Raw genomic sequence first — 25,347 nt, 5'->3', positions numbered from 1 at the left:
TACAAAGTTGTTGAGTAATGCTGCTTAGACTTTCTCGTTCATAGGTTCAAGAATTTCATCAGTTGGAAACCAATCTTCACGTTAAACAGTTTCTTTGTGACACGAGAAAATATCTACATCAAATGATTCGAACAATTAACATTAAAGAAGAAGTATGTAGAGTTTGAAGTAACTTTCATCAAGATAGAGTGACTTGCTTTAACGTCATATTTCTATATTTTGACAGGTTATGATAACAATAGAACTGGTCGGTGACACAAGTTATGCTTGGCAAATTATGGACAGGTAAATAGTTATTATTAAAAAAACTACCTTAATGATCTGAAGTTGATAATATTGTTACTAAACCGACCAGATTTTTTGTTAAAACGTGTCTCTTTGTTTGTATAATTAGTAAAAGGTTAAACCCACTTGTAATTAGGTACGAAGTACGAAAATTATGACTTTTTATGTTCAGCTACACGCCTCTGATGCAAGAAGGTATCAAGAATCACCCTACATCTGTCATTAAGTTGAGAGCAGCTTTCATCAAGGTAGATTTTCGTTATTTAGCAATTTATTTTTACAAACAAAAGTCAAATCTCAGGTGACTAATGCGCGACTCCAAAGATTTTGTGTAGAAGATAATTATATTGTCACCGCAGCGTTAGCTCTTGATGTGTTTGTAATGATTATGTTAACAAAATTGTAAGACGCAGAAAATGTCTTTTCCCGCGCTTTAAGTTCTACAATACAAGCGATTTTTTCGCGCTTTTATAAATCGAATTTTGTTACTAATTATAATACCATTTTTTCAGATGGCATCTGCACTTGAGTTACCATTGGTTCGGATTAGTCAAGCGAACAGTCCGGATTTAATGAGTGTATCACAGTATTATTCCGGCGTGTTGGTGGCGTACTTAAGAAAGGTAAAAGCCTTGCTAAAGACTAGATCATACAGGAGTACAGGAATATTGTTCAGCAATGTATACTTTTTTTGATGTAGGTGCTTCAAATTATTCCTGAATCAATATTTTCGCTACTAGCTGTCATTATAAACATACTTTCCAAGAAAATGAAAGAGGTTAGCTTTTTATTTTGTGTTTTTTTTGCTTGTTTTTTTTTCTGTTTTTTAAACATAATTCTGTTTACGAAAGTCCAAACTTGATAGTTTCTGGGGCAAAGGCTATGGATAGACTGAAAAAGACTTTGTAAATGATAATCAGAACATATTTCCAGCAGATTAATTTGAAAGTTTAATAAATGTGAAATTTTTCAACTCGTGACTAAATTTACCGTTTGTCATCATTTTGTATTTTTATTCAGGTTCCAACACGTTTAGATAAAGATAAACTGAGGGAATATGCTCAAATTGATGAAAGATATGAAGTATAGTTGCTTTTATTACAAATGAGACTTACATTGGATACATGTTGTGTTTTCAATATTTTAAAGACATTTCACGAAAAAATTTATCTCCACTACTTTTTTACTAGGTTGCGAAAAGAACGCATGCTATATCAGTATTTACAGAAGGTATATTGCTTATGAAAACCACACTGGTTGGTATCATTAAGGTAGGTTTTAAACTCCACGTCCAATCTGTTTTACTGCGTCCACTTTTTTGAGGTGTCCCTTTATTCGAAATTATATTGTCTAAGTACAACGACTATATTTTCTTAGATCGATCCAAAACAGCTTCTTGAGGATGGTATTAGGAAAGAACTTGTACGACAAATTTCATATGCTCTTCACAATGGATTGATATTTAGTGCAAAGTTGAAAGTAAGAGTAACAATCACACATTGTTAACTACTCTATATATCTGTTTAACGGCGCATGCGTAAATAAAAACTACTTAAATAGAAAATAAAATGCAAAATACATGAAAAGACATATAATTAGTATTGTGATTTAGGATATTTACTTATGAAGCTGTGCGATACCTTTTTGTACTGCACGCCATTACACATTCCTCGACAACTTTTAAATTTCCATTAATGTTTGTTTCAGAGAAAAGAAGGGTGATAGCGTAGACGACATTCAATTGAGACAATATTGCGTGTTCTATTATATTAAACTTGATTGGCGAAAAAATTAATAAAAACCCGCGAAAAAAAGATTCTTATACAAAGAAATCTCAGAAAGTGTTTTATTTCTTGTGACCTGGCAATTATAGAATGTCTAATATTCTTTAGCCTGGTGAGTTAGTCCAGAAGTTGAAGGCACTTGGTCAAACCATGGATGCATTTTGTCGATCTTTTGAGTATATTCAAGACTATATAAACATATATGGATTGAAAATTTGGCAAGAGGAAGTGTCGAGAATCATAAATTATAATATCGAGCAAGAATGTAATAGCTTTCTTCGGACAAAGGTTTGTGGAAGTACTAGCTTGTTATGAATTGTCAGTTTAGTTCACATGGATGGATATTGGCAATGAATGAAAAACTCAATTTAATCCGGACGTCATATTTGCTGTCAACTGTCATTTCATAATATTTAATTTTTTAATTGTTTAGATTTTGGACTGGCAATCAATCTATCAATCTACCACCATACCCATCCCAAGATTTCTACCAGTTGACAGTTCTGTCAATTTTATTGGCAGACTGGCGAGAGAAATACAAAGAATTACCGATCCCAAGTATGTGTTGAAACTTCTTCATTGAGATAGATAGATGTGCGTATTTTACATGGTTAGCCTCACAAATATCGAGGGATATACCTGATCATTATTTCCAGGAGGGATCATGGCTTAGATGGGCAGTCCTAGAGTAAATAATGCTCATTTTGAGCTACGCAAACCCAATCAGGGTCCGCGCTCTATCGGAGAACTCCCTGTAACATCCAAAGTATCACATCATTCACACATTGTGCCATCTCCCCAATTTTCCTCATATGGGTTGGTTAACTCGGGGCTATGGTAACATTCATTCGCCCATATTATATTGCAGCCTAGGGAAATCGAACCGCGGTCTTCCGCACAAAGAGAGAGCTATAACCACTAAGTTACGGCGCCATTAGATATTACATGATTTTACCTTTTTGTAGGCGTCTCAACGGATACTTTTTTGAATTATTCAATAACTCAACTTGGTTTTAGGACTACTATTTACATAGAGAATATGAACGCTTGGTATGATAGTCGAACACGTGAAGAAGTTTTGAATTCAAGCATCTTTTCATTGGTTCAGAAGAGCATTGGGACGCCAGGATTGGTCGGTTTGGATAAATTGTTGTCTTTTATGATTGTTAAAGAATTACAGGTCAGGGAATTTACTTTTTGTGTTCTCAGTAAAATATTTTCGGACTTTATTTACTTATATTCCTTCTTTTTTAGAACCATGTTTCGTTTTTGAGTAAGGGATTTTACAGAGATGCTACCGCGTTTAAACTTGTTGCTGAACTAGCAAAAACAATAGCTCCGTTGAAATCTATTGTTTGTAAGTCGTGTTTTATTATTTAAAAGTTGTTTTGATTTAAACACGGTATACTTAATGTTTTTTTTTTCATTTTAGCCAATCCTGGAAAGACGTATGCAAGCACTATTTATAAAATACAGAAATATTTGTCAACATACAGCGACTTCGTAGTGAAGGTGAGTTATATTGTCACAGAATGAGAGATTCACTTCACCTTAGATTTTTCGTGTCGTTATCATTTTATTTCACATGTATCTTCTCAAGGTTGGCCAGATGCAAATTATTCGCAGAAAGATTGCCAACCAGTTGGGATTTTCGTGCAAATTTGACTCGAAACCACTATTCAACGCTTTACAAACATTTAATGAGTATGTTTTTTTATTTTATTTAACCATAGTCACAAGAAAAATAATAAATTGGTGACTCGCGCGATGTAAACCGTCGTGTTTCCCGATTCACAACCTCGACCCAGTCCACTTTTAAAGGCTTTAAATGTAAATATCACGTTTAATTTGCACCAATTTGCTTGTAGTACTATGTTGCTTGTAGTATAACTTCGAAATCAGGCTGAGAGTATGCTTACGTTTTGTTTGTTGGAGAAACAATTTACAAACTTAAACGCTGCTTTATGGGTTAAGATAAAATGGTCCCGTTTTTTACCTTTAAAAGAACAACAACAAAATGTAATTACACGAAGCAAGTTCAAACAGTATAGTGGTGTTAAATAGAAGAATTAAAAGAATTAAAAAAGTCTCTGTCTAATTAAAAAACCCAAAACACAAGAAAAAGCACACGTCGGATTATTCACCAAAGGTGGGCAATTATGCTCGAAATTTCACTGTTTGAGCCTAAATATTTTTATAAGCGTTATGCCTATAACTATGTTGTTTTAATCGTGCTTCAGAAGTTGCCTTATCAACCGACCAACCATGTTGCTTCTGTTTTTTGGTTACGGCAAACGAACATGGCCTAAGATCAGGGCAGTGCGACTTATAACATGGGGCGTTGCGACTTCTAAAATAGGGCGAAGTTGTGGTTTAGATGGGTTACAAATCATGATGACGAAGAAAAATTTTATCATCTGAAAAACTCTGTGAGACCCCTAAAACAACGCTACCTATATTATTCTTTTTCCTGTTTCATATTTTGAATCTAACGTGGAAAAATCACGTTATCGAAAATAATTTTTTTTAGCACAATTATGAAAGATATACAAGCACATTACAAAGATCCAACATTGCCATATCCTCCCGAAGACAATCCTTTATTATATGAACTAACGTCTTACCTGGAATCCACTGGTATTAGTAACCCTTTCTTAAAGGTATGTTTACACGTTGTACAATCTTTAGACATTTTAACCCTTTCTTAAAGGCATGTTTACACGTATAATCTTTAGACATTTCAACTCTTCTTAAAGGTTTGTTTACACGTCGTATTGAATGTAGACATTTGAAATCGCAAAATTAGTATGTAATTCCAAGAATTTGGTTTGTTTTAGATCTACACCACTGGAAAGATGACTCCTTATTTTTCTTTCTTGGCTGCTCTTTTGGTAATTAGTCAACTCTCAAAGTTATCATTTTCAAAGAATTTAAGTAAGTACGCATGTTTTTTTTGTTAATGACATAATCCCGTCACTTTATTTGAACTAATTTCTGACTCACTTCTGCTCATATTGTTTTACAAGAAAATATTAAACAAGGTGAGCATCGTGTTAATTCGAACTTTATTTGTTTACTTCTTCTGAGCGTTCGAAACTTATTGTCTTCAACATTCTTACCTATAGGTGGTATGGTGGCAAAGAAATCTAACGATCCATTAGACAGCACTGCGTTCGTGTTAGGTCTATTAACGTTGTTGAAACAGTATCATTCGGAATGCACAGAGATATTCATCACCATACTAGGACAGTATGTACGATCCACGGCTGAAGCAAACGTTAACAAGTGAGTGTAGAAAGATGTTTTACATGCTTCAAGACAGTGTTCCCACGCCTCCTCATAACTTCTCAAATCTTCTTAAATTTTTTTTGACAATTCGTTATTTTTTATCTATGCTAGTTTTTATATTATTTATTTTGAATCAACACAATTTGTGGTTGCCGTGGCCCACGAGCATTACTTTTTTTGTTTGTTTGTATTTAAAGCAAAATTTCTTAGTTGTCCTTTGTAAGAAAATATTGAGATGCCAGTCTGTGTGTTCCTTCATTTTTACAAGTGCAAGTTTTTCTCCTCAAATCTTCTCAATTTTGTTAACAAAAGCTCCCCAAAATTCACAAAAATCTTCTCAAATCTTCTCAAATTTTGTTTTGAAAAAAGAGCGGGAACCCTGTAAGAATATCCCCTATAAAAAATATTCAAGATGGAAAAGAAGTTAAGAATATCTTAAGAATATGCTCATGTTGAAATTGGAATTGTTTTGTAAATGCGATACACGCAAAAAAGAACGCGTTTCATTTGAAGTATTTAGTCCCTGCAAAATCGAGCTGTCTGTCTGTCAGTTGAATTAAGCTGCTTATACAACAGCACCTTAGAGGTATTTTTGCACCAGTTTGCATTCTCAGATATTCTAATCTCAACTGTGCTAAGAATATGTTGAGAATACATCAGGATATTTTTTGCAAAAAGCGAAGAATATTCATTGTGAAATAAAAAAAGCACTATCCTTGTAAATAAAAGAACGTCTATTGTTTTCTTTGGTGTCTTTCTTTTATGTTTTCGAACTACATGCGCAATAACGTAAAAATCTGTTTCTACATCTTAGCCCGAAGTTATCGGAATTGTCATCGGAAGTTGTAAATACTCTCTGTTTTTTGGAAGACTTTGTGTTGTATGGCGAGTTGTCAAGAAAGGTAACATACATTGAATCTCTTGTCACATTCATCATTTAAATGATTGAACTTTTTTGTCGGCTCGTAGAGCACGTTATTAGAACGTTTTCTATGATGTCTTCTATTATCACAACGAGTCTTGGTGGTGATTTCTTGTTATCAATTTTAGAGTTAAGCATGTTTAGATGTCTAATAACACTTGTATTGTTTAGATCGTGGAAGCTCACATCCCCGCATACATCTTCGAAGATTTTAAACACCAAGTTGTGCAATAACTACTGTCCGTTTTTCACAATACCAGTTTTGTTCTGATGTACTACGTGGTTGGTTCATTGTGTCATAGCAACAAAGAAACATAGCTGGATGATTTTCTTTTTTAATTTACACAAAATATTTTGGTTTGTTTGTTTTCTTCGAAACTGTTTTGTTTATATTAAAGTTGTAAACTATTTTTTTATATAAAAATTCATAAGTAGGATTTTTGATTTAAATGCATTAATAATTTAACACCCGAACATCTTCCAGCCCTTTTTTAGACGGGCTGTGATAAACGCCCGTTATGCGTCGGCTGTAATTTAGCGCCCTTGTGAGCAGTACTTTTAAACCTTTATTCGAACAGTTAACATCGATCTTCTTACACTTGAAATAATTTACTCAGTGAAAACCGCTGTAAAAAAGAGTACGGTAATAATTATTTCAGGCTACAAAAATAGACGGAATAGTAAGTAGTGAAAATTATTTTTCCTGTTGTCACTATTTCGTTGGGAGGCTGAAGAATATGATGTTTTACAGGACTAGACAACAAATTTGCAGCGGCTGCTGAAATGCAACTTATTTAATAAAAGGCTTTATTTTTCAGTCCTATTATCGTACCTTGTTATTATGATGAAATTGAAAAATACAGACTGTTAAATGTAGACGTTTGTACAAACCAGATAGAAATTCACGTTTTTTTTTTTTGATTTTATAAAATTTGAATGTAATAAATTTATATATATACAGATCTAGTTACACTAGAAGAAAGAGAATTTACATAATAATATGTTCTATTGTCTTGACGTTCTGGTCCTGAAAATAAACATCTTTACAGTTCCCCATTTCATCAGACGGGTACTAAAGTGAAAACAAGATTAAAAAGTTGATAAGAAGTTTTTAACTTTTACGTTTGTTTTTTCTGCAGTGGATCTTTAAATGCGTATTTAATATCGGTTAAGTTTCTTATTTGGGGTATAAGTTTCCTTTCATATGCTTCTTTCTCATTTGGAACCAAGACAACTTGTCCATTTCTATTAAGTAAGGAGATGTGAATACTTCCTTGCATGTTACTGTTCATAATCTCCTGCGCCTTCTTGTCCACAGTCACGTGATCGACGTTGGAGCGAGTGAGAGATTTATCGCTTTGTTTCTTATTTATTTTTACGTTTTTATTTATCTTGTATGTGGGTATTTGAAAGCGTGTGTTACCATTTCGCGACACTTGCAGTATTTTTAATAAATCTTCTCTATTTATTTTATTTTGTCTTAAAAGTTGCTTAGTTTGATCGATTACGATCTGAGTGTAGCCGTCACTGCTCGTTGTGGTTGTAACGTTTGGTGTGAATTTACCGTTTAATGATGGAGATAAACGGATAACGTTAGCATTTGTTGTTGCTGCATTTTTAGAGTTTTCATTGGCTGGTGAGACGCTGGCATTGGCTTCAGATGGTGGAGGTGAACCATTTGAATCTGGCGACGGAGGTTCCAGAGCAGGATAAAGCAACTTGCCTAAAGGACTTTCTTGTGGGATTGGTATTAAAGGGATAGCTTGATTTTTTCCTTCTGTGTTTACTGCAACTCGGTTGATACCAGATGCTTGATCGTCTTGTGCTTGACTCGTTGTTTCAGCTTTATCTTGCGTTTGACTCGTTGATTCGGTTTTTTCTTGTGCATGACTTATTGGCTCAACCTTGTCTTGTTGACTCTCTTCTTGCTCTGCATCTTTATTTCCCTCTTTCAGCTTGACTGGATCCTGCTGTTGCCCTATTTGTATAATAACGTTTGGTTTGTCTTTGCTTGTGGTGTCAACTAGTTCGCTATTGTCGGCGGCATTGTTGTTACCTTCATTTTCCGCTGTAGGTGTTGGTGGTGGTGGTGGAGGTGGATGTGGTGGTGGAGAAGGTTGTGGTGGAGGGGTGGGTTTATCATCAGCATATGCACTTTCTGTCGGTGTTGAATCTACTATACGCGTAAGGTCTTCATCTTTATCACTCTCAGACTTTTCTGGTTCCTGTATTGGTGGCAATGGTGGGCGAAGATGCGGTTTAGCTTTTGTAGTCACGGGTTTCGGTGGAGGTTCGCTTTTTTCATTCATCTCGTCCTCCGCCGACGGGGGCACGTAGTCTCCATTTTTCTGTGGTAATTTTAATTCGGGATATTTTTTGTTCATTAAGTTTTCCATTGCTTCTTTTTCACTTTTTGTTGGTTTTGCTCGTGGTGCTGTTCTATTTAAAAGTTCCATTATTGCCGTTTCAAAAGCACTAATATTGATGGCTTGGTTATATGTGGTAAGATTAGCCATGCCAGATAAGTTAGCGGCGTTTTGTTCGTTTTTTGTTTGTTTCGTAGCTTTGCTACCATGCTCAAGTTGTTGCGCTCCAAGGTCAATGTTTCCATCACTGTCTTTTATTGGTTTGCTGTTTACTGTATGTTCTGATTCGTTGCTATCGTCTGGTAAGTTACCACTAGCTTTGTTTTTCTCCTCTTCTTGTAAGCCAGCTTCAAAGGTAGTATCAACACTTTTTCCTTCTTTCTTTAACTTCGATTCATCCTGATTACCATTCCCTTTCTTTGGATGTTTGCTATTCGACAGACCATGCGAGTTAGTTCTAACTTCATTTTTGCCAGATTCACCCACATCTGGCGCTGTTTCGTTTACATTAGGCCTTTCTGTAGGTACATTAGCTGAATTTTCCTCTACTTTTTCTGGTTGGGGACCAGAATCAGCATGGGGCTTGCCATCTGCTTCTACTGGTGGCCCGTTATCGTCTGTTTTTTGGTTATCATCTTCATCTGTTTGCATACTTTCTTCAGTGGACTTCTGTTGTTTGGGTTTTTCTTCGCCTCCTTTCGCAATTTGATCCTGTGTTGGGTGTTCCTGCGGTTGTGGTGGTTCTTGCTGTTTTGCAGGTGGTGGAGCCGGTGGTTGCAGCAGGGGTGGTGCTACTGGTTGTGGTGGTTGTAATGGCGCTAGAGGTGGCACATGTGCTGTTTCTTGTTGCTTTGCAGGTGGTGGTGCCGGCGGTTGTGGCAGCGGTGGCGATGACACTTGTGCTTGTGGTGAAGCTGCTGGTTGTTTTGGTTGCGGTGGTTGTGGTGGTTGTGCTGCTTCTTGTTGCTTTGCAGGTGGTGATGCCAGCGGTTGTGGCGGCGGTGAAGATGACACTTGCGCTTGTGATGGAGCTGCTGGCTTTTGTGGTTGCCGATTCTCCTCAGCATTTGGATCATAATGTACTGGTTCATCTTCAGTTGGGTCGTGACCAACTGGAGGTAATGGTTTTATATTCGAAGGCTGCAGTTGTCCTATTTGAGAAGGAATTAAATCTCTCACTACTCCTTCAGTTGACTTGGTCTGATGTTTCTGAGGTGTTATCTTTTTAACATTTTGAACGATATTTAAAATATCGCTTCCATTTGCATCTTTTGTGACACGGAAACTTTTTACATCTGATAACGTTACACAATCTGTTTTATATCGTTTAATTGCACGATGTAGTTTTGCGACTGATGCTCGCTTTTTTAAAGGTTCCAATTCATTCAGGAGTTTCCATACTGATTTACAAATATTTCTCCGTTCGAGGATACTCTGAACCTGCTTTTTCTTGCGTCCTTTCCCCCGTTGCTTCTTTGTTGACCTTCGTTTTCTTAGAAGTTCAAACTCGTGATACAACTGTTCATAATTTGGCACGTTAGTTTTCTTCGGTGTCCATTCTGTTTTCTCCGCCTTTACCAAAGTATTGTTACTTAGCAACACGTTGTTTCGAAAATTTCGACCACGTGATCCAAACAATACAACATCATGTTTTTTTCCTGCTTGGTGGTCACGAGTGGTTTTACCTGTGAGAGGCTCGGGGAATATCCCGTTGAATAAGAGGCTCTTCAGATCTTGAAGTACGGATGAAAATTCTGTTGTTGATTTTTTACTATTTCCAGTTTTGTTTTGCTGGGGCAATTTTTTAACATTTTGGGTAATACTTAAGGTATTATTGACATCTATGAAATGGTGATGTACGTTTTTAACTTCAAGAGGTAAGCTGTTATTTTTCATTTCCGAGGAAGCATTAAGTCCTTTCTTGGACAAGCTGTTTTTAGATGCAGTGACGAGTGGTGATGCCTTTACATCTGCCGTCACAGGATGTTTCTTGCGTTCCTGGATTGTGTTTCTTGCACTTTTGTTTAGATGTTCTATATCATTTAATGGATGAATATGATGTTTCTTTCGATTGTAGTGGAGAAGTAATTCTTTTCGAATTATATCAGCTACCCGACTTTGATTTGCTCGAGTTGAATTGTGATCATGTAGTGGTTTTACATTATGAATGATGGTCATTGTGTCATTCTTATTGACATCAAATTGGTGGACGTTATTTACAGTGATGACGGATGCGTTGTCAACGTTGGTTTTATCAGCTACTTTGTGATTGGTGTTCACAGTGGGTCTAACAAAAGTTGAATTATCCTTTGTAATGTTATTTGTGCCACTGTTGTTGTCTTCGACATCTGTACCATTCTCCAAGACTGTTCCGAGAGTGTCGTTGGTTCTGTCTGTTGTATTTTGATGAGTGTCATTGACAGCTGTTACAGTTGAATCTTGTGAACTCCCATGAATGTTTTGTCTTATATGGTGCTTGCCGTCCAATCCTGATGCAGCATCTTTAATACTATCATTTTCGGCATCCTGTTTTAATCTGTCTTCTTCGCCAAAAGTTTTTAGTTTAGCGTTACGAATTGCTGTGAGAGTGTTATTATCACTAAGATTAATATGATCAACATTATCTATGTGTACTGGTACCTTCGTTTCATTAATAGCTACTTGAGGAGTTTCTCCATTATCGTCAGATAACAAAACTTCAGGATCTGGGCTACTATCCGCATTGGCGGCATTCTCAACCCTATCTTGCAATAACGGATGGACGTTTTGTACAATTGTCAACGTGTTGTTATCGATTTCGTGTCGATTAACGTTACTCGTAGTTATTGTAACATTGTCTTGATTTGAATCGTTTTGTACAGTTGTCAACGTGTTATTATCGATCTCGTGACGATCAATGTTGCTCGTACTTATTGTAACATTGTCTTGATTTGAATCATTCAGTTTTTCAACATCTGAGATATTTTGTCTCGCTTCATCATGTGACAGCTGATAAATTTTCGTTTTTCGTCCACCTGGACTTGTGAAGTTTTTCATAACTGTATTTTTATTTTCCGATTTATTTGCATGTAACGGATGAACATTTTGCACAACAGTTAATGTATCGTTTTTTATCGTGTGCATTTTATCTATATTGTGGAATGTGAGTACAGTCGTGTCTTTGTTAGATGTTTCATTGGTTGTAGGGGTCGTCGCGTTTGTTCTATCAGACGCATTGGTAACTTTCGTTTGATTCTCCAATTTCGCGCTGGTTAAATTGATTTTCTCGGTTGTGTTTTGATTTTTTGCTTGAACATTGTGGTTAACCGTTAAAGTGTTGTTACGGCTTTTGTTAAACGCGCTAACGTCACCAAAATGCAATATTGGAGTCTCTTGTATGTCTTGCCTCACATGAACCAGACCAGTTTGAGAGGTTTTTTTCTTGTAGAGCTTTTTATTTGAGTTAATGTGCTGTTGTGTTTCACGAAACTGCTGCTTTCCATTTTTGTTGAATCTTTTGACATTGGACGATTGCCGTAGTGTCCCAACTTTTTTGCTAAGTTTCTTAGTAGGCGTTTGAAAAGATTTTCTTTTTGTTTGCTCACGATGTACTGGTTTTTCATTACGACGGGATGTTAACGAGTTGATATCTTCAAGAGCGAACTGTTCGATATTGTGGACTAAAGGTTTTATGCTACTTAATGTCTTGTCTGACCTTTTGTGTGTTATTGCTATGTCCTTGCTTTTGTTGTGATACACCTGTTTAACATCATGCGCAATCATATGTGAGCTATCCTTGATTTTAACATTACCAACTTTTCCCGTTTCGATGGCTGGTTGGATTTTGCTTTGTTTAAGTGATTGTGTTTCCGGACTGCTATGTTTCTTGATCTGTTTAACATTGTGTACGACATTTAATGTATGATTTTTCACGTCAAACTTATCAATGTTTTTAACATTCAGTGGTTCTAAAGACTCGATATCCAATCGTTTAATAGCTTCCACGATGTCTTTGGTTACATCCGACATCTCTTTCTTATATTCCTGTAATTTTTGTTGAGACATATGTGAAAACTCTCTTTTGGCAGGATTTAATTCTTTTATCTCTTGAGAGATGTATTCAAGTTTAGTTGGAGCCGCTTTGGACTGTGTCAGATAACTGCTTGTAGGTACGCCGTGTTTTCTGTGTCTATCGTGGTGGTGTCGGTGGAAACTCTTCAGGAGCTGATTCCTTCTACTTCCAATCTCGTATGCTGGGAAGTGCTTTTTAAACTTTGGAGTAAAATTTGTCGAGTTGGCTCCCCATATTTTATAATGATGGTAATTAGTGCCAGTTTTGTTATGTTCTTTTGATGCATGGTGTTTAGTGCTGTCATATATCTTCGTTGCGATCACTGTTTGACGTTTGTTTATAGAGCGTCTTTCTCGATGTGACGAATGGTGCTGTAAAGTTTGTTTTAAATAATGACGGCTATCATGACGATGACGATGATTATGACGACGATTTTGTGCTATCATGCTTCTTTTATTTGTCGGTAAGTTTGTTCTCTTGCGAATGCTATAATGTTTCCATTCATGCGAGTTATCTTTGTCATCCACTCCATCTTCAAAACTTGTGTCTGCGTATCTCTGTCTTCCAAACATTGGTGCGGTTGTAATTTGCCATCGTTTAAACATACCAGGTAGTTCTTCATCATTGATTTTCTTTTTATGTCGTTTTTTTGTTTGAGGAATTTGTTGCTGCACGTTCGGAGGTGCAGGCCTGTTCTTCTGTTGCTTTGCCCTTTCTTCCTCATCTCTAGCTTTCTGATCATAACCAGGAATTCCTTGCATGTTATGCTGTGCTGAAGTTACCAGATCCTGCATGTTAGTTCCAATGTTGTACAGCGGTTTGTTTATATCTTGCACATTCCATTTTGCAGTAAAAAGACCACTATCTGCTCCTGGTAGGTTTTCTTGATTAATCAGGGATGTATATAAGTTCTTTTCAGGTTTGGACATTTTTACTTCCGCGCCATCGTTTTCTTGCACAAAGCTGATTGGACCATGTTTCTTGTAACCTCCTTTTGTTTTCAAGAAAGATCTAGAAGAGTCTTTGTCGGATTGTATACCGTGTCCGTTTGGATCTATTTCTCTCACAAACGCTACTGAATCCAAGTGCGGGGATGGTTTATACGCAAACTGCTTGAGGCGTGATGTGGTGAATTTTCCTAGCGTGGCTTCAGCTTTACTAAGGGCTTGCGCGCGAATAAAACTAATCATCTTTTTATGTTCAATTTCTTTTTTCTTTTCATTTTTGAAATAGGCTTCGTACTTTTTATTGTCCTGCACTCGATCTGGAGTTTCGCCATTCATGGAGAACTTTCTAGTTTCAGGTACAATGAAATTGTACGGATTGGGTACTGTTTTTAGTGGGTGCTTGGAATTCTTAAAATTATTTTCTTCGTCATTCTCATCGGGAGAAGCACTTACCAATGTCTTCAGCGTACCTGTGGAGTGAACATGATTTTCTACAGATATGTTAGCTCCTTTAAGGAGATCGTTTAGTTTGTACTTTTTATCAAACGTCTGCACTTCTTGCAGTGGTTTGTGCAACCCAATATTTGGACGCATGTATGATGGCAACATTTTTGTTTCATCTGCTTCATATATTCTAGATTTAGAAGAGCCACTGCGACTTAAGATATTCGTTTCAGAAAGACCATTTTCCGCATTTTTAGGAGATCCTCCATCAAATTTCAACTTTCTTTCAATTTTCTCGACTCCATCTTTATCGTTTTTTGACATTGTTTGGTCAACTGTCGGCGGCTCATCTCCGTCACCTTTTACATTTCCGTAGATGAAAACTCTATTGTCTACGTATATGTTACTTGGCTTTCCATCGTCATCATCAGTGCCTCCATCCTTCTGAACCCCATGAGCCTCCTTGTGAACCATAGTTTTTTTCCTATGCAACCTGCTATATAAGTCGTATTTGCTTTCATCACTTTGTTCATGTATGTTATGTTTTTTATTCGTATTATCTGCAGTTGGATCTTCGTTATTGTCGTTTTTCATTCCCTGGTTGATCAAGCCAGGATAAGTTCCAGGAAGTATATATTCTCGTGTACTATGGTTAGGCGGGCCACTGATTTGTTTTAACTGATGCTTGAATTTGTTTTCTTCATCAGAATGTTTCCAAAAAAACGATGACAATGCATCGTCGTTGTCATTATCGTAAACGATATTTTTACGTGAGCCGGTATACGATTCTTGTGGTTTGGGATTTGTTAGTATTTCATTAGGATCAATCTTTCGCTTGAAGGGTTTTTCATATCCTTTTTCACGCTTACGAGCTGTCAAAGCAACAGTTGCATTTGCCTCTTCAACAGGGACAGTTTGACCGTCAATTTGTTTAAGAGTTGTTGCGTTACTAACACTTGTTCCAAGTGGGGCGTTAGTATACATAGTTGGGGATCCGTCACTAACTTTGATTAGGTCATTTGTGTGGTTGTTGTACGGTGTTGAACTGTTTGTAGGAATTGGAGTTGGGTAACTAACTTGTGAAGACGTTTCATTTCTCGCTTCTGTTTCGTTCTTGCTTTTTTTAGCAGGATCGTTGTCAATCCTATTTAAATAATTAGCATAATCATCCTGACCGTCCTCAGGTTTAGAATCTTCCTTTTGTTTATTCTCATTCGCTACTTTTTCTTCTTTGTTCCTACTTTCATCGTTTTTTGTTTTGTTATCTTCTTGTTTGTTTTTTCCTTCCTCTTCTTTCGTCGTCTCTTTTCTATTTTCTTTGTCGTCTGCCGTCACTTTTTTCTTTTCTTTGTCGTCTGCTGTCTCTTTTTTCTTTTCTTTGTCGTCTGCCGTCTCTTTTTTCTTTTCTTTATCGTCTTCCGTCTGTTTTTTACTTTCCTTGTGCTCCTCCTCTTTTTTATCTCCATCGTTTTGTTGTTTGTCATCAGCTTGTGATTCGTTTGAAGTGTTGTTACTTGATGTTTCGTTGTCAGGTTTTTCAAAATCATTGTATTGTTTTGTATACTGATTTTTTCTTTCTTCCTCTTTTATTTCTTTCTCTGTTTTTTCAAAATTATCATATTGGTTCTGTATTTGCTTATTTTTCATTTCGATTTGATTGTTTGCCCAACTCCTTGCATGTGCGTTCTCAATGGAAGGTTTTTTAGCCTTTAAATCTTTTTCGCTTGGGTCAAAACTTTTATACTGGTCGTTAAAAACATGTTTTGCCATCATTTTCTCATCTTTGTTGGACCAACTACGAACCTGAGCCTGTGTTTCAAACTCCATAGCTGTTTTATAATCTTTAGTTATTGCTAATTCGGGATTCAGATCCTCTTTATTTGGAGTCAATCTTGGTACTTTTCTTCGTCCAAATAATTCATCTGTATCCATACTATTTTGATTTACTTCGACAGATGGTCTTTCTTCTTGCAAATCTCCTAAATCTCCAGCCACTCCTAAATTTTTCACCTTTGAAAACGATTTGGTGGCGCCTTGTATTTGCATCTTCACGCTATTATCGACTTCACTATTTGCTGCATTAGCAGGAATACCTTTTACAGGAGCGGTGACTGCGTTACTATTGTCCGAAACTGATTTTAGAGGAGAATATTCTTCCTTAACGGAAGATTTAGGTGGATCAGCAGACTCCATAGTAACAGAATTGAGTTGATCCGCAGTAAGAGCAGGTTGGGCTGCAACTTGTGGAATAACTTGGACGGTACCATCTGGACGAGGAGAGATCGTCAAAGCAACTGGTTCACTTTTTTGCAATGAAACTTTTTCAACTTTTACCGGGTTCGTTTCTGGCTGGCCTAACGGTTTTGCCGAAGCAGCTAACGGTAGTGGTGGAGATATTTGGGCAAGGTTTTCTTGTTTCGCAGCAGAACTCGATATCTTTTCTTCTGGTATTATTGTTTGTGTTATTGTGTCGGGTGAGGAAGAAGTCGATCCCTTCACAGATATAGGCTTCGATGAAGATACAGCTACAACAGGGGCTGCGGCCAAAATTGTATTTTGCTCAGGTAAAGCTACTTGGGGTATGATCTTCTGCGTCTGCGTGTTTGGTTGTCCTGATGCAGAGGAAGATGGAATAACTTGGTTGTCACCACTGAGAGCGTTATATTCAATAGCTTTTTGAACCTTTTGAATGTGACTTGCATCTTCCTTTGGGTCAGATGAAGCACCATTCACTAGTACAAACGGAGCGTTCTTTGAAGATCTTTCTGGTGGTGGAGGTAATTCCGGAGGAGGCATTGCAACTTCACTAGAACTTGGCGAGCCAGCAACAGTCTTTGTCTCCTGATTTTGTTGAACTGATGTTGTCACCTTTTGTGCTGAATGTCTCTGTTCGGGACTCATTAATGTTACCTCTTGCTTCGTTGGTAGACTCGTCTGAACAATTCCAGATTGCTGTTTGTTTCCAGAAGAAAATGCTATTTCTCCTGGAAGGGGTAGATTTTCCTTAGAAGGTGGTTTGGTTTCTCCTTGACTTTTAGGGTCAGCTGGTTTCTTTGATTCCACTAGTTTCTTTGCCGACGACTCTTCAAATTCTTCTAACGTTTCTGGTTTCACCTGATGTTTTGTGCTTGGTCTTGTAGGAGTAACCTTATGCAGTGTCGGTGGAATTGAAGTTTTAAGCAGAGGGAGTCGTGTAGGTACAACAGTTGTTTTCACTTTTATTGTAGTTTTCCTTCGTGTTGGTGTTATTTTGCGCGTCGGGGTCTGACGGTAAGGTAATAGTGTTGGTCTCATTTTATTTGGACTAGTTCTCAGATGTGTTGTACGAAATGGGGTAGTCTGTCGGGGTGTGGTTCTCTGTGTCGTTGTTCTTTTAGGCCTTCTTGTCATAGGTTCCGTAGGTGGTGGAGGTTTTGGAACGAGCGTTGCATACGGTAGCACATTCGCTTTATTCTCTTTTTGTACTGTATTTTTGCTACCTCTTGTTGGATTAGGTGTAGGTTGTTCCTTTCTCATCGAGTTTGAAGGACCAGTGGGTCGTGTATTTGGAGCTGGATTAACAAGGGGTACTTTAGGAGGAAAATTCTGTTCTGCTTTGCCTTTTTCTTTTTCCATTGGAGTTGAGTCAGCTATCTTTGCATTAGCAGTAGGTTTTAACTTTTGGTTTGTTTTTTCACTTTGATTTTTTTCTTCCTTAACACTGTTAGTATTTTGTGGTATTGTTGGAATGGATATATTATTTGTCTCAAGAAATTTCGCCATTTCAGGCATATCCTTTTGAGCATTGCCAAATGGCCATGTACCTCCTTGCAGCTGATCCGGATCTATAAAAAACGTTTAGTTGCATGAATAAAATAGTAAATATAAAGTAGGTATTTTCTGCCATGTTATCGCCAGCTTCTTAAAAGCTTTCAAAGGAGCAAAATTCCCTTTACCTTTCTCTTCATGTGATATCATGTTCACTACTTTGGTTGCAGTGTCTGGTTTATTAATTAATATAGTCGTTGAGGAAACTGTTTTCGAATGATTTGAGTTATCAGTATGATTTCCTTCAAAGTACATGCTTCTCATACAGTAAACCTGAAAACAAGAGCATATGCCGTAACTTCCAAACGTGTCGTAACTCGTCGTAACTTAAACCTGTCGTAACTTCCAAACCTGTCGTAACTTCTAAGTCAGTGTTAAATCTCTTTTTAAAATTATATTTTTATATCAGAAAATGGGACGACTTTGGGTTATACGGCATACCCTTTTGTTTTTGATGCCTTGGTGCTTGCCTTACCCTTTCCCTTAGTCTCATTTTCTTCATTTTCTTTACTCAAAAGTTCGCCAGCCTCTTCATGACGAGAGGGAAAACCACATGTCACCTAATCAGGAGAAAGATGTTTAACGGTTGTACTTTTTCAAAAAATTGTTGAGGGGTAAATAGAAAACACGTATATATATATATATAAAGGGACACACATAAAATACAGACCCACAGACCACTGGGCATAAATATAGAACACGATAAAAGGATTGATGGTTTATTTGTGGAAAACATCTCGTGTATATAAATAACTCACCATGAGAAGCTCATCGTCAGCTGTTTTAATCCAATAATTTCCGGAAGGGGTATTCCGATTGGTCAGAAAGAGGTCGCGACAACTTTTGGCGGGTCTTGATTTGCTATAAAAACAATATTCACTCGTTAGGACCTCTTTCACTTTAAAATTTTCTTCTTCTCGTATACAAGCAAGGCTTTTACCTTCCGTAATAATCTTTAGCTTCTTCTTCTGTTTCCTTTTCAATTTCTTTTTCATTACTCGACTTTTCAGTAGCATCTTTTTCGATTTTATCTTTTGCAGTTTTTTGAGATTTTAAGATATCTGAATGTAAATGCGAATTAGCAGTAAACGTAAGCTCGCTTTCTCGTAAATTAGCGCGTTTTTGTCCCGTATTTACGTCTATTTTGTCAGGTTGTATTGGAACTTTGTCTCGTTTTCTTGTTTTATGGTTCGATGAAGTCTGTCGAATGTTGCTTTTCTTGTTGATGTGATTGTATGTGTTTAATTGCAAAAGTTTGTTGTGATTTGAAGTATGTATATCTATAATTTCAGTATGCCCGTCATTATGTAACGTCCTCTTTTTCATGTCATTATTACGAGTGTCGCTGTAGGTATCAGCAATTTCGCGCTGAGACACGTCGTGTCGTTTAAAATTATTCGTCGTAAAGGACGAAACTTCTTTTAATAACACACAGACATATATTAATAGCAGGAAACGGAATTTTCGTTTTCGTTTCATATTTTATGTTTCGAAGTCAACTGAAAAGTAAAATCTTGCAAATTATCTCCATACTGTAAAAATATACCGAAAATAATTATCACTGTATTGCATTACTTCATCTTCTTTATTAGCCTATTTATTGTCTTTTTCTTTCTAATATTATATTTAATTTAAATTTCTTATTTCACTAATTACTATAATTTATTTATGTCTAAAAATTCACTACCTTGGTAGAGAACGCATCTATTGCCCCCACACAGTTTTGTTTGCCACAATAAACAGGTTTCACTATTCAACATGAAACAAACGTCATACCGAAAGTGAGCGAATATTTTACTTCTAAATTACGCGGTTTGAAACGTTGTGAAAGCTCAATAAAATATCTGTAGAGAATATATTTAATCTTGGTGCAGAAACAAAAATGTTTCTTCGAGAAACAAAAAAAAGCTATACCGTATTTAGCTCAACACACCCCCTCGTTCCCAGTTTTTTTTCTTTTTAATTCGGAAAAAAGACCGCAAAAGATATCCTAGTATCGTTAAGCGGATTATGGAAAATGATTAGCTTTAACGTTTTCACATAATCATGATGATTTTATTCCTTACCACTTTCTGGATTTAGGCAACCTCGTTCCCAGGGGCTTTTTGACATGGAGGCGGACTGCTAGTGTCTTTGACATCAGGCAACAAACCCTTGGGACGAGGATGTTTGTAAATGAGAATCAACAGAATACCAAAGATTCCTGGGAACGAAGGTGAGATCGAAACCCATTCCACATCACTTATTCCCCATTTCATGCACTATTTGTTAAATAAAGCCACACACAAGCTCGACCCTAGATTATTTAGTATCTTTTTGACACGGGGACAGCGATACGAACATCGCCGTCCCAGGTGTCCATTTTATCAACCTTGATCCCAGGGCATTTTGTATCTTTTTGAGACCAGAATGGCTATACGAGCATGTTATCGCCGCCCCAGATATCAAACGTCTTTTTCTCATAAGAACGCTCAACGTGCAGGAATCCTTCATCAAATGTTCTTAACTTTTCCGATTTGAAATATCAAAATGTTCTTAGATTGTTCTTAACTTTCCCCTTAATTTGCGACTTTTAAATTTTAAAAGAGAATTTTAGTGCAACGCGAAAAGAAATAGAAAACTTTGACCATTCTGGGCACTGCTACAAAAGCAAGGTTAAACTTGTAAGCTATTAACTTCTCTAAAAACTCGGGAATGCTTAGAGAGGACGTGCTTTTTAAGACCTGACTTGTCTAAAGAATGCACGATGCAAACTTCTAGTAAGTAAGTGAGTAAGTAAGTAAGTAACGGGAAGTTTTAACGTCCTTGGAGATTCCATCCTAACGGTTGGCTCTTCCTCCCCTCAAAATGTAACTATGTTACATTACCGCAAGAGATACGTATAGCATTGCTCTAACTTGCTTGGCTGGCACACAAGCTGGTTAGCGGTGAGCTTACAACACTGCATTTAAAGTGCGCCTAAGTGGGGACTCGAAGCTGAAACCTTATGATTACAAGTCGAATGCGCTACCACTACACCATTTTCTGATGGAAAACTGCAACGGATGATTTTATGAACTGGGAAAAGGGAGTCTACGAAGTCCGAACAGTCCCGACACGGTCATGATGTTCAGTAATTCCTTGTACTTACAAAGCCCGAAATGTTCTTAACATGATCTAAATTTATGGACATCTGGAGGCAAATTTTCATCTGTAGTTTTTCCGATACAACAAGTTCATGTAGCGGTATTTCGAAACAGAGCCGGAATGCTAAAGACAACTCTAAGCATTTCTTGTTGTTGTCTTAAAGGAGTTGTCAGACAGACAGTTATAGAAGAGAGTTTCGAATTCCCCCAGCTCTGAAACTTAGCGTTTCAATGATTCTGAGTCCTTCATAATACTTTCTTAGAGAAGGGTACGCAAAGAAGTTTGAGTTTTGTTATCTGTAACTTGATCAACATCGCGTACAGAGGCCATACTCCGCGTGTTATTGTTCTGCCCAATCTTGGAACGCGCCCCGTCTTAAGACTGGCCAGGCCAATCTTCCGACAGTGACGAATGAGTGGTCAGTCTTAAGACTGGACTGCCCAATCTATGGACGTACATGCCCAATCTTAGAACAATTGTGGAAAACAAACAGAAAAATAAAATTTTTAGATTCTACCTCTTAAAAGGAACTCTAAATTGAAACTTTTCTTGGAAAATCAAAGGCCAAAAATTTATATATGCTATGTTTTATACATGTGTTTAAAAAAATTGAAACTACTCAACCATATTTAGCTTGCTAGCTAGCTAGCTAGCTGGCTACAACTCGCTAGCAGGCTAAACATCCATCCACGACAAGCTGTATAAAAATGCTCTATGTGTAACACCTGCTCTACCACTACCTAGCTAGCTACGATTTTTACTCTACTGTGTCCAAAAACTGGCCTGGTCAATTCAACAGTACCCAAATATGATAATGTGCCTAAATGGGTCTTGCAAACATCAGAGCTCATGTGGCACATCCCTGCTTTAAAATCTAAAAGGTGTCTAAAGATTGGCCTAACAGGGTCTTTTGCCCAAACTTGTGACGTCCTGTCCAAGACTGGGCAAATCAATGTGCAAAGATTGGGCAGCGTCCTAAGATTGGGTAGAACATTGTTATTGCATATGGATATAATTAATCTATTTCTATTGTGCATGTTCCAGAATTAATTTACGCCTTAGTGACACAGATCAAACTGAGTAAGCACTAAACAATTAAAACCGGAATAATCGAGATTACAAGAGACTTTTTTGGGTCTAAAAAAGGATGATCACTAAACAAACAACCTGTAAGAAGATACCCGAGTTTGTTCTCGCTGGACAATGTGCCCTATACGAAGATTTTCGCAACAAAACTGTTGAGTTAACAGTTCGTTAAATGCACTCTTGCCTCCATAAAGATGCAAGACGCCCTTGGGACGAAGTTGCCATTTTATCGTTTCTGATTTAGCTACATAATTTGTATTGTAATAAGAGTTGCACCACTTTTGCACCACTTTTTGAGAAGATCTGCTAAATTAAACTAATGTTGTTGTGTGTATTTCTTCGTCAAAAGGAAGTTACAAGTTCGTTTGTATATGCATATGTTCGTATTCGTAAGTCAATGAAGAATGTACATTTTTTGATTGACTATAAAATAAATCTATTGAATAATATAGATATCATCATGTCATGAACAGGCGTGTTAATTCTAGGCTATGTTTCAACAGCTATAGCTGTCATCGACCTGTACTTTAATTACAGAGGGTTGGAATGCCAGGCCCTAACAAAGATTTTTATAAAAAATGTACCATTAAAGTATGGCTAAAAAACACATTTCCCGCTTGAATTTCATATTTCCGACACTAATCTCGTCCGATTGTCGTAAATTATACTTTAAGCAAGTTCACGAGATTTGGACGTAATGCTATAAAAACAATTAAATAAAGAAGAAATTCCAGTCGGGTGAACCGAGCATAGAATTTTGATGTCATTATTAAAAGGATTGGAAAATAATTTTAATTAAAAATTAAATCTATATATATATTTTAAAACTGTTATGAAAAGTGTAATAAAAAAGTTTATTCAAAAAGTTACATTGTTATTAAACCTTAATAATTAACTCATTAACCCCCTGTAATGCATTTATTTCACCTACCATTCTTTGAAGCGCGTGATTTTAAACGAGGCTGCCTACGAGCCCCATTCCTCCGTACGAAGATTTTAATTTGTTTTGGATGTGGCAAAGAAAACATGTTTTATATATATTAGGGATTTTAGCCAGATTTTTAAGCTTTTTGTAGCATTAACCTTAATACCTATTTAATAACACATCATATATACAATATATACTCGTACATGGCCAGCTATTTCAGTTTTTCCTACAAGCTTGCTTGGTGCTGGCTAGCTAGGTAGATCACACAAAAAAATTTATTACCATTTCCGTCAACATGATTGTTCAGAAAGTTTAAAAGCTAATATTGTATTAGGCTACTGATTTTGAAACTTTTGTAGCATAGCTGCTCTCCATCCTAAACTCAGACAGTGGTGTTGAGAACTGTTAGAAAGGTCTGCACAACTTCTCCACCCTTAGTCAACCAAAAGTTTTCAGAAACAAACTTTTTCACAGAGGACAAAGTAACTGTACGGCACAATGGATAAATTTTGCCTAGTCAGTATGCTTATTTTTATAAAGACATAACTAGTTTACAAAACGTACTCAGCCTGAAATCCTTCATATGGTATGGATCAGGAAAAAAATTAATGTGATTCTAGGATTACTAAAAAGCAAATTTTCAAGCAGTTTCCTCCGTTTTTACTTATACATGTATCTTTTGACAGTAAAACAATTTTGACATCTATTTGAAAAAGCTATTTTTAACTTTTTCTGAAGAACACAACATTCGAGACTGAAAAGAATAAGTGCATTCAACCTAAAAAATCACTTTGTGTAGGCCTTAGTGTCTAAGGATTATATATGTTGCCTGGGATGTCAGTATTTAGCTATTTACAGGTTTGCAATTTTTTTAACAGTATTCTCGGATCCGGGTTAACATTCTCAAATTTTAGAAAAGAAAACAAGAAACTTTTGAGGAAAATGAGTGACATATTTGGATTTATCAACAAAATTATATAGCATAAGAAATTTAGAATACCAAAAGATTATTAGAAGTTTTAAAATAAGAGTTTGACCATAATATCTAACTGCAGTTAATTTGTGTGGTCATTTCTTCATAAAACATCAAAAGTTTGGCTACTAATAGAGGCAGTTGTACTTAGTGTATAAACTTGAAAATTTGCATGTTTCCATAAATATTGGTGCTAAATTTAAACCAACATATGTTGCTTATTTTTGTTAAAAATGATCAGAAAATTTCAAGCATGTTAACACGAATCCGAGAATAGCTAGCTAGTTTTGTGGGTAAGGCAAGAGTTATTTTGGTCCTATGAATGGAACCTAAAAATTTGTATTCTTGATAACTTCATTGTAGTGGGAGGTAACGTAAAATTCAGTTTGTTGGCCTTCTTTTTTTATTTTGTTCATGTTAAAAAAAAATTTAGTCTGATTTTGTGTGACCAATAATGACAATGCTAAAACTTAAGAAGAAGTAAAGTTCAACAACCCTAGATCAAATGCCTCTACTGTTAGAATATATTCTTGTTTTTCTAAAGGAAGCTGTATTTTAGTGGTAATTTTGTTAAAAAAAGTTGGCTAATTTTTTTTTTAACCTAGAATATAGCAAAAATAGGGTGCTGGTGTGTGGTAGTTTTACTGGTATCCCTGGGTAAAATATATTTTTAAGTCACCATCATTTTTAGTATGCTGTTTCTAAAAAACGGTTTATTTTTACCATTTTGGCCTTAATCACAAATCAGACCTGAGAAATGGTCAATAACAAGTTAAAAAAAATCTTACCATGATGTCCTTCAGTGTGTGATTTAATGACATATTTTGCAATAAAAAACAGGAGAAACCTGATCTAACTTTTTGGCAAAATGTTGAAGAGTATCCTCAAAACTTTTAAATATGTAAATCTTCTAACAACTTTCTCAAATCTCAATTTTAAGTTTACTACTTCCTGCATGTTTTTATTTTTAAAAAAGCATGAAAATCAAACAAGGTTACAGAAAAATTTTATTTTTTCACTCTTAAAATCACCTTCAAATATCCTCAATTTTGAAAAAAAAAAATTTAAAATATTATCAAGTTTTTTTATGAAAATATATATTTATGCTGTAACGATTAAAAATTCTCATCAATAGTCTTCAAATCTTCTCTTATTTGACTCTCTTGCGAATGTTAAAAATGGCCAAAGTTATAGAACCATCACCCAACAATTAAGATACCTGGGGCAAGTAAATAAGTGCCATGTTTCACCCTTGTGATATCCTTGCATTAATGAAATTTGAATACAGTTTCCTTGACAAAATATAGAAATTTTTAACTGAAAAGTAACATCTATGGAAA

The 25,347-nt window shown here is 36.2% G+C and overlaps 2 protein-coding genes across 3 annotated transcripts in view; one reads left to right on the top strand and one right to left on the bottom strand.

The window, feature by feature from the left end:
- The window catches only part of LOC130654970 (WASH complex subunit 5-like), a 31,675-nt gene extending 24,397 nt beyond the window's left edge, over positions 1-7,278 (top strand). The window contains exons 15-33 of the mRNA XM_057457669.1: positions 45-152; positions 227-285; positions 458-533; positions 798-908; positions 986-1,063; positions 1,306-1,368; positions 1,476-1,556; positions 1,663-1,764; positions 2,178-2,357; positions 2,503-2,627; positions 3,087-3,249; positions 3,324-3,426; positions 3,502-3,581; positions 3,670-3,773; positions 4,600-4,729; positions 4,907-5,003; positions 5,195-5,354; positions 6,172-6,259; positions 6,451-7,278. Of these exons, the coding sequence (XP_057313652.1) occupies positions 45-152; positions 227-285; positions 458-533; positions 798-908; positions 986-1,063; positions 1,306-1,368; positions 1,476-1,556; positions 1,663-1,764; positions 2,178-2,357; positions 2,503-2,627; positions 3,087-3,249; positions 3,324-3,426; positions 3,502-3,581; positions 3,670-3,773; positions 4,600-4,729; positions 4,907-5,003; positions 5,195-5,354; positions 6,172-6,259; positions 6,451-6,513 (1,971 nt within the window). The 3' untranslated portion in view covers positions 6,514-7,278. The remainder of the gene's footprint in view (positions 1-44; positions 153-226; positions 286-457; positions 534-797; positions 909-985; positions 1,064-1,305; positions 1,369-1,475; positions 1,557-1,662; positions 1,765-2,177; positions 2,358-2,502; positions 2,628-3,086; positions 3,250-3,323; positions 3,427-3,501; positions 3,582-3,669; positions 3,774-4,599; positions 4,730-4,906; positions 5,004-5,194; positions 5,355-6,171; positions 6,260-6,450) is intronic.
- A 119-nt stretch (positions 7,279-7,397) lies between these two features.
- LOC130654968 (uncharacterized) lies at positions 7,398-19,596 on the bottom strand. Of its 2 annotated transcripts, none has more exons than XM_057457667.1 (4): positions 18,835-19,596; positions 18,653-18,755; positions 18,023-18,167; positions 7,398-17,911 (listed from the first exon to the last, which is right to left on the bottom strand). In XM_057457667.1, the coding sequence occupies exons 1-4, from the start codon at positions 19,371-19,373 to the stop codon at positions 7,398-7,400; spliced, it is 11,301 nt and encodes a 3,766-aa protein (XP_057313650.1). In that variant the 5' UTR covers positions 19,374-19,596. The 2 variants fall into 2 exon arrangements, with proteins under 2 accessions (XP_057313650.1, XP_057313651.1); XM_057457668.1 differs by lacking the exon at positions 18,023-18,167 and adding an exon at positions 18,370-18,454 and having other exon boundaries at positions 18,835-19,595.
- Between the last annotated feature and the right edge of the window lie 5,751 nt (positions 19,597-25,347).

The sequence above is a fragment of the Hydractinia symbiolongicarpus genome, chromosome 8 (genome assembly GCF_029227915.1).
Source record: "Hydractinia symbiolongicarpus strain clone_291-10 chromosome 8, HSymV2.1, whole genome shotgun sequence".
Taxonomy (NCBI): Eukaryota; Metazoa; Cnidaria; class Hydrozoa; order Anthoathecata; family Hydractiniidae; genus Hydractinia; species Hydractinia symbiolongicarpus.
The sequence above is the reverse complement of the archived record's forward strand: the minus strand, read 5'-3'. Positions and strand labels throughout refer to the sequence as shown.

Excerpts from the sequence above, each read along its gene's own strand:
- LOC130654968 (XM_057457667.1), bottom strand. The coding sequence starts at position 19,373 with ATGAAACGAAAACGAAAATTCCGTTTCCTGCTATTAATATATGTCTGT. Across the intron at positions 18,756-18,834 it reads GCTAAAGATTATTACGGAAG|CAAATCAAGACCCGCCAAAA; the intron begins GTAAAAGCCTTG and ends TTGTTTTTATAG. Across the intron at positions 18,168-18,652 it reads CTGACGATGAGCTTCTCATG|GTTTACTGTATGAGAAGCAT; the intron begins GTGAGTTATTTA and ends TCTTGTTTTCAG.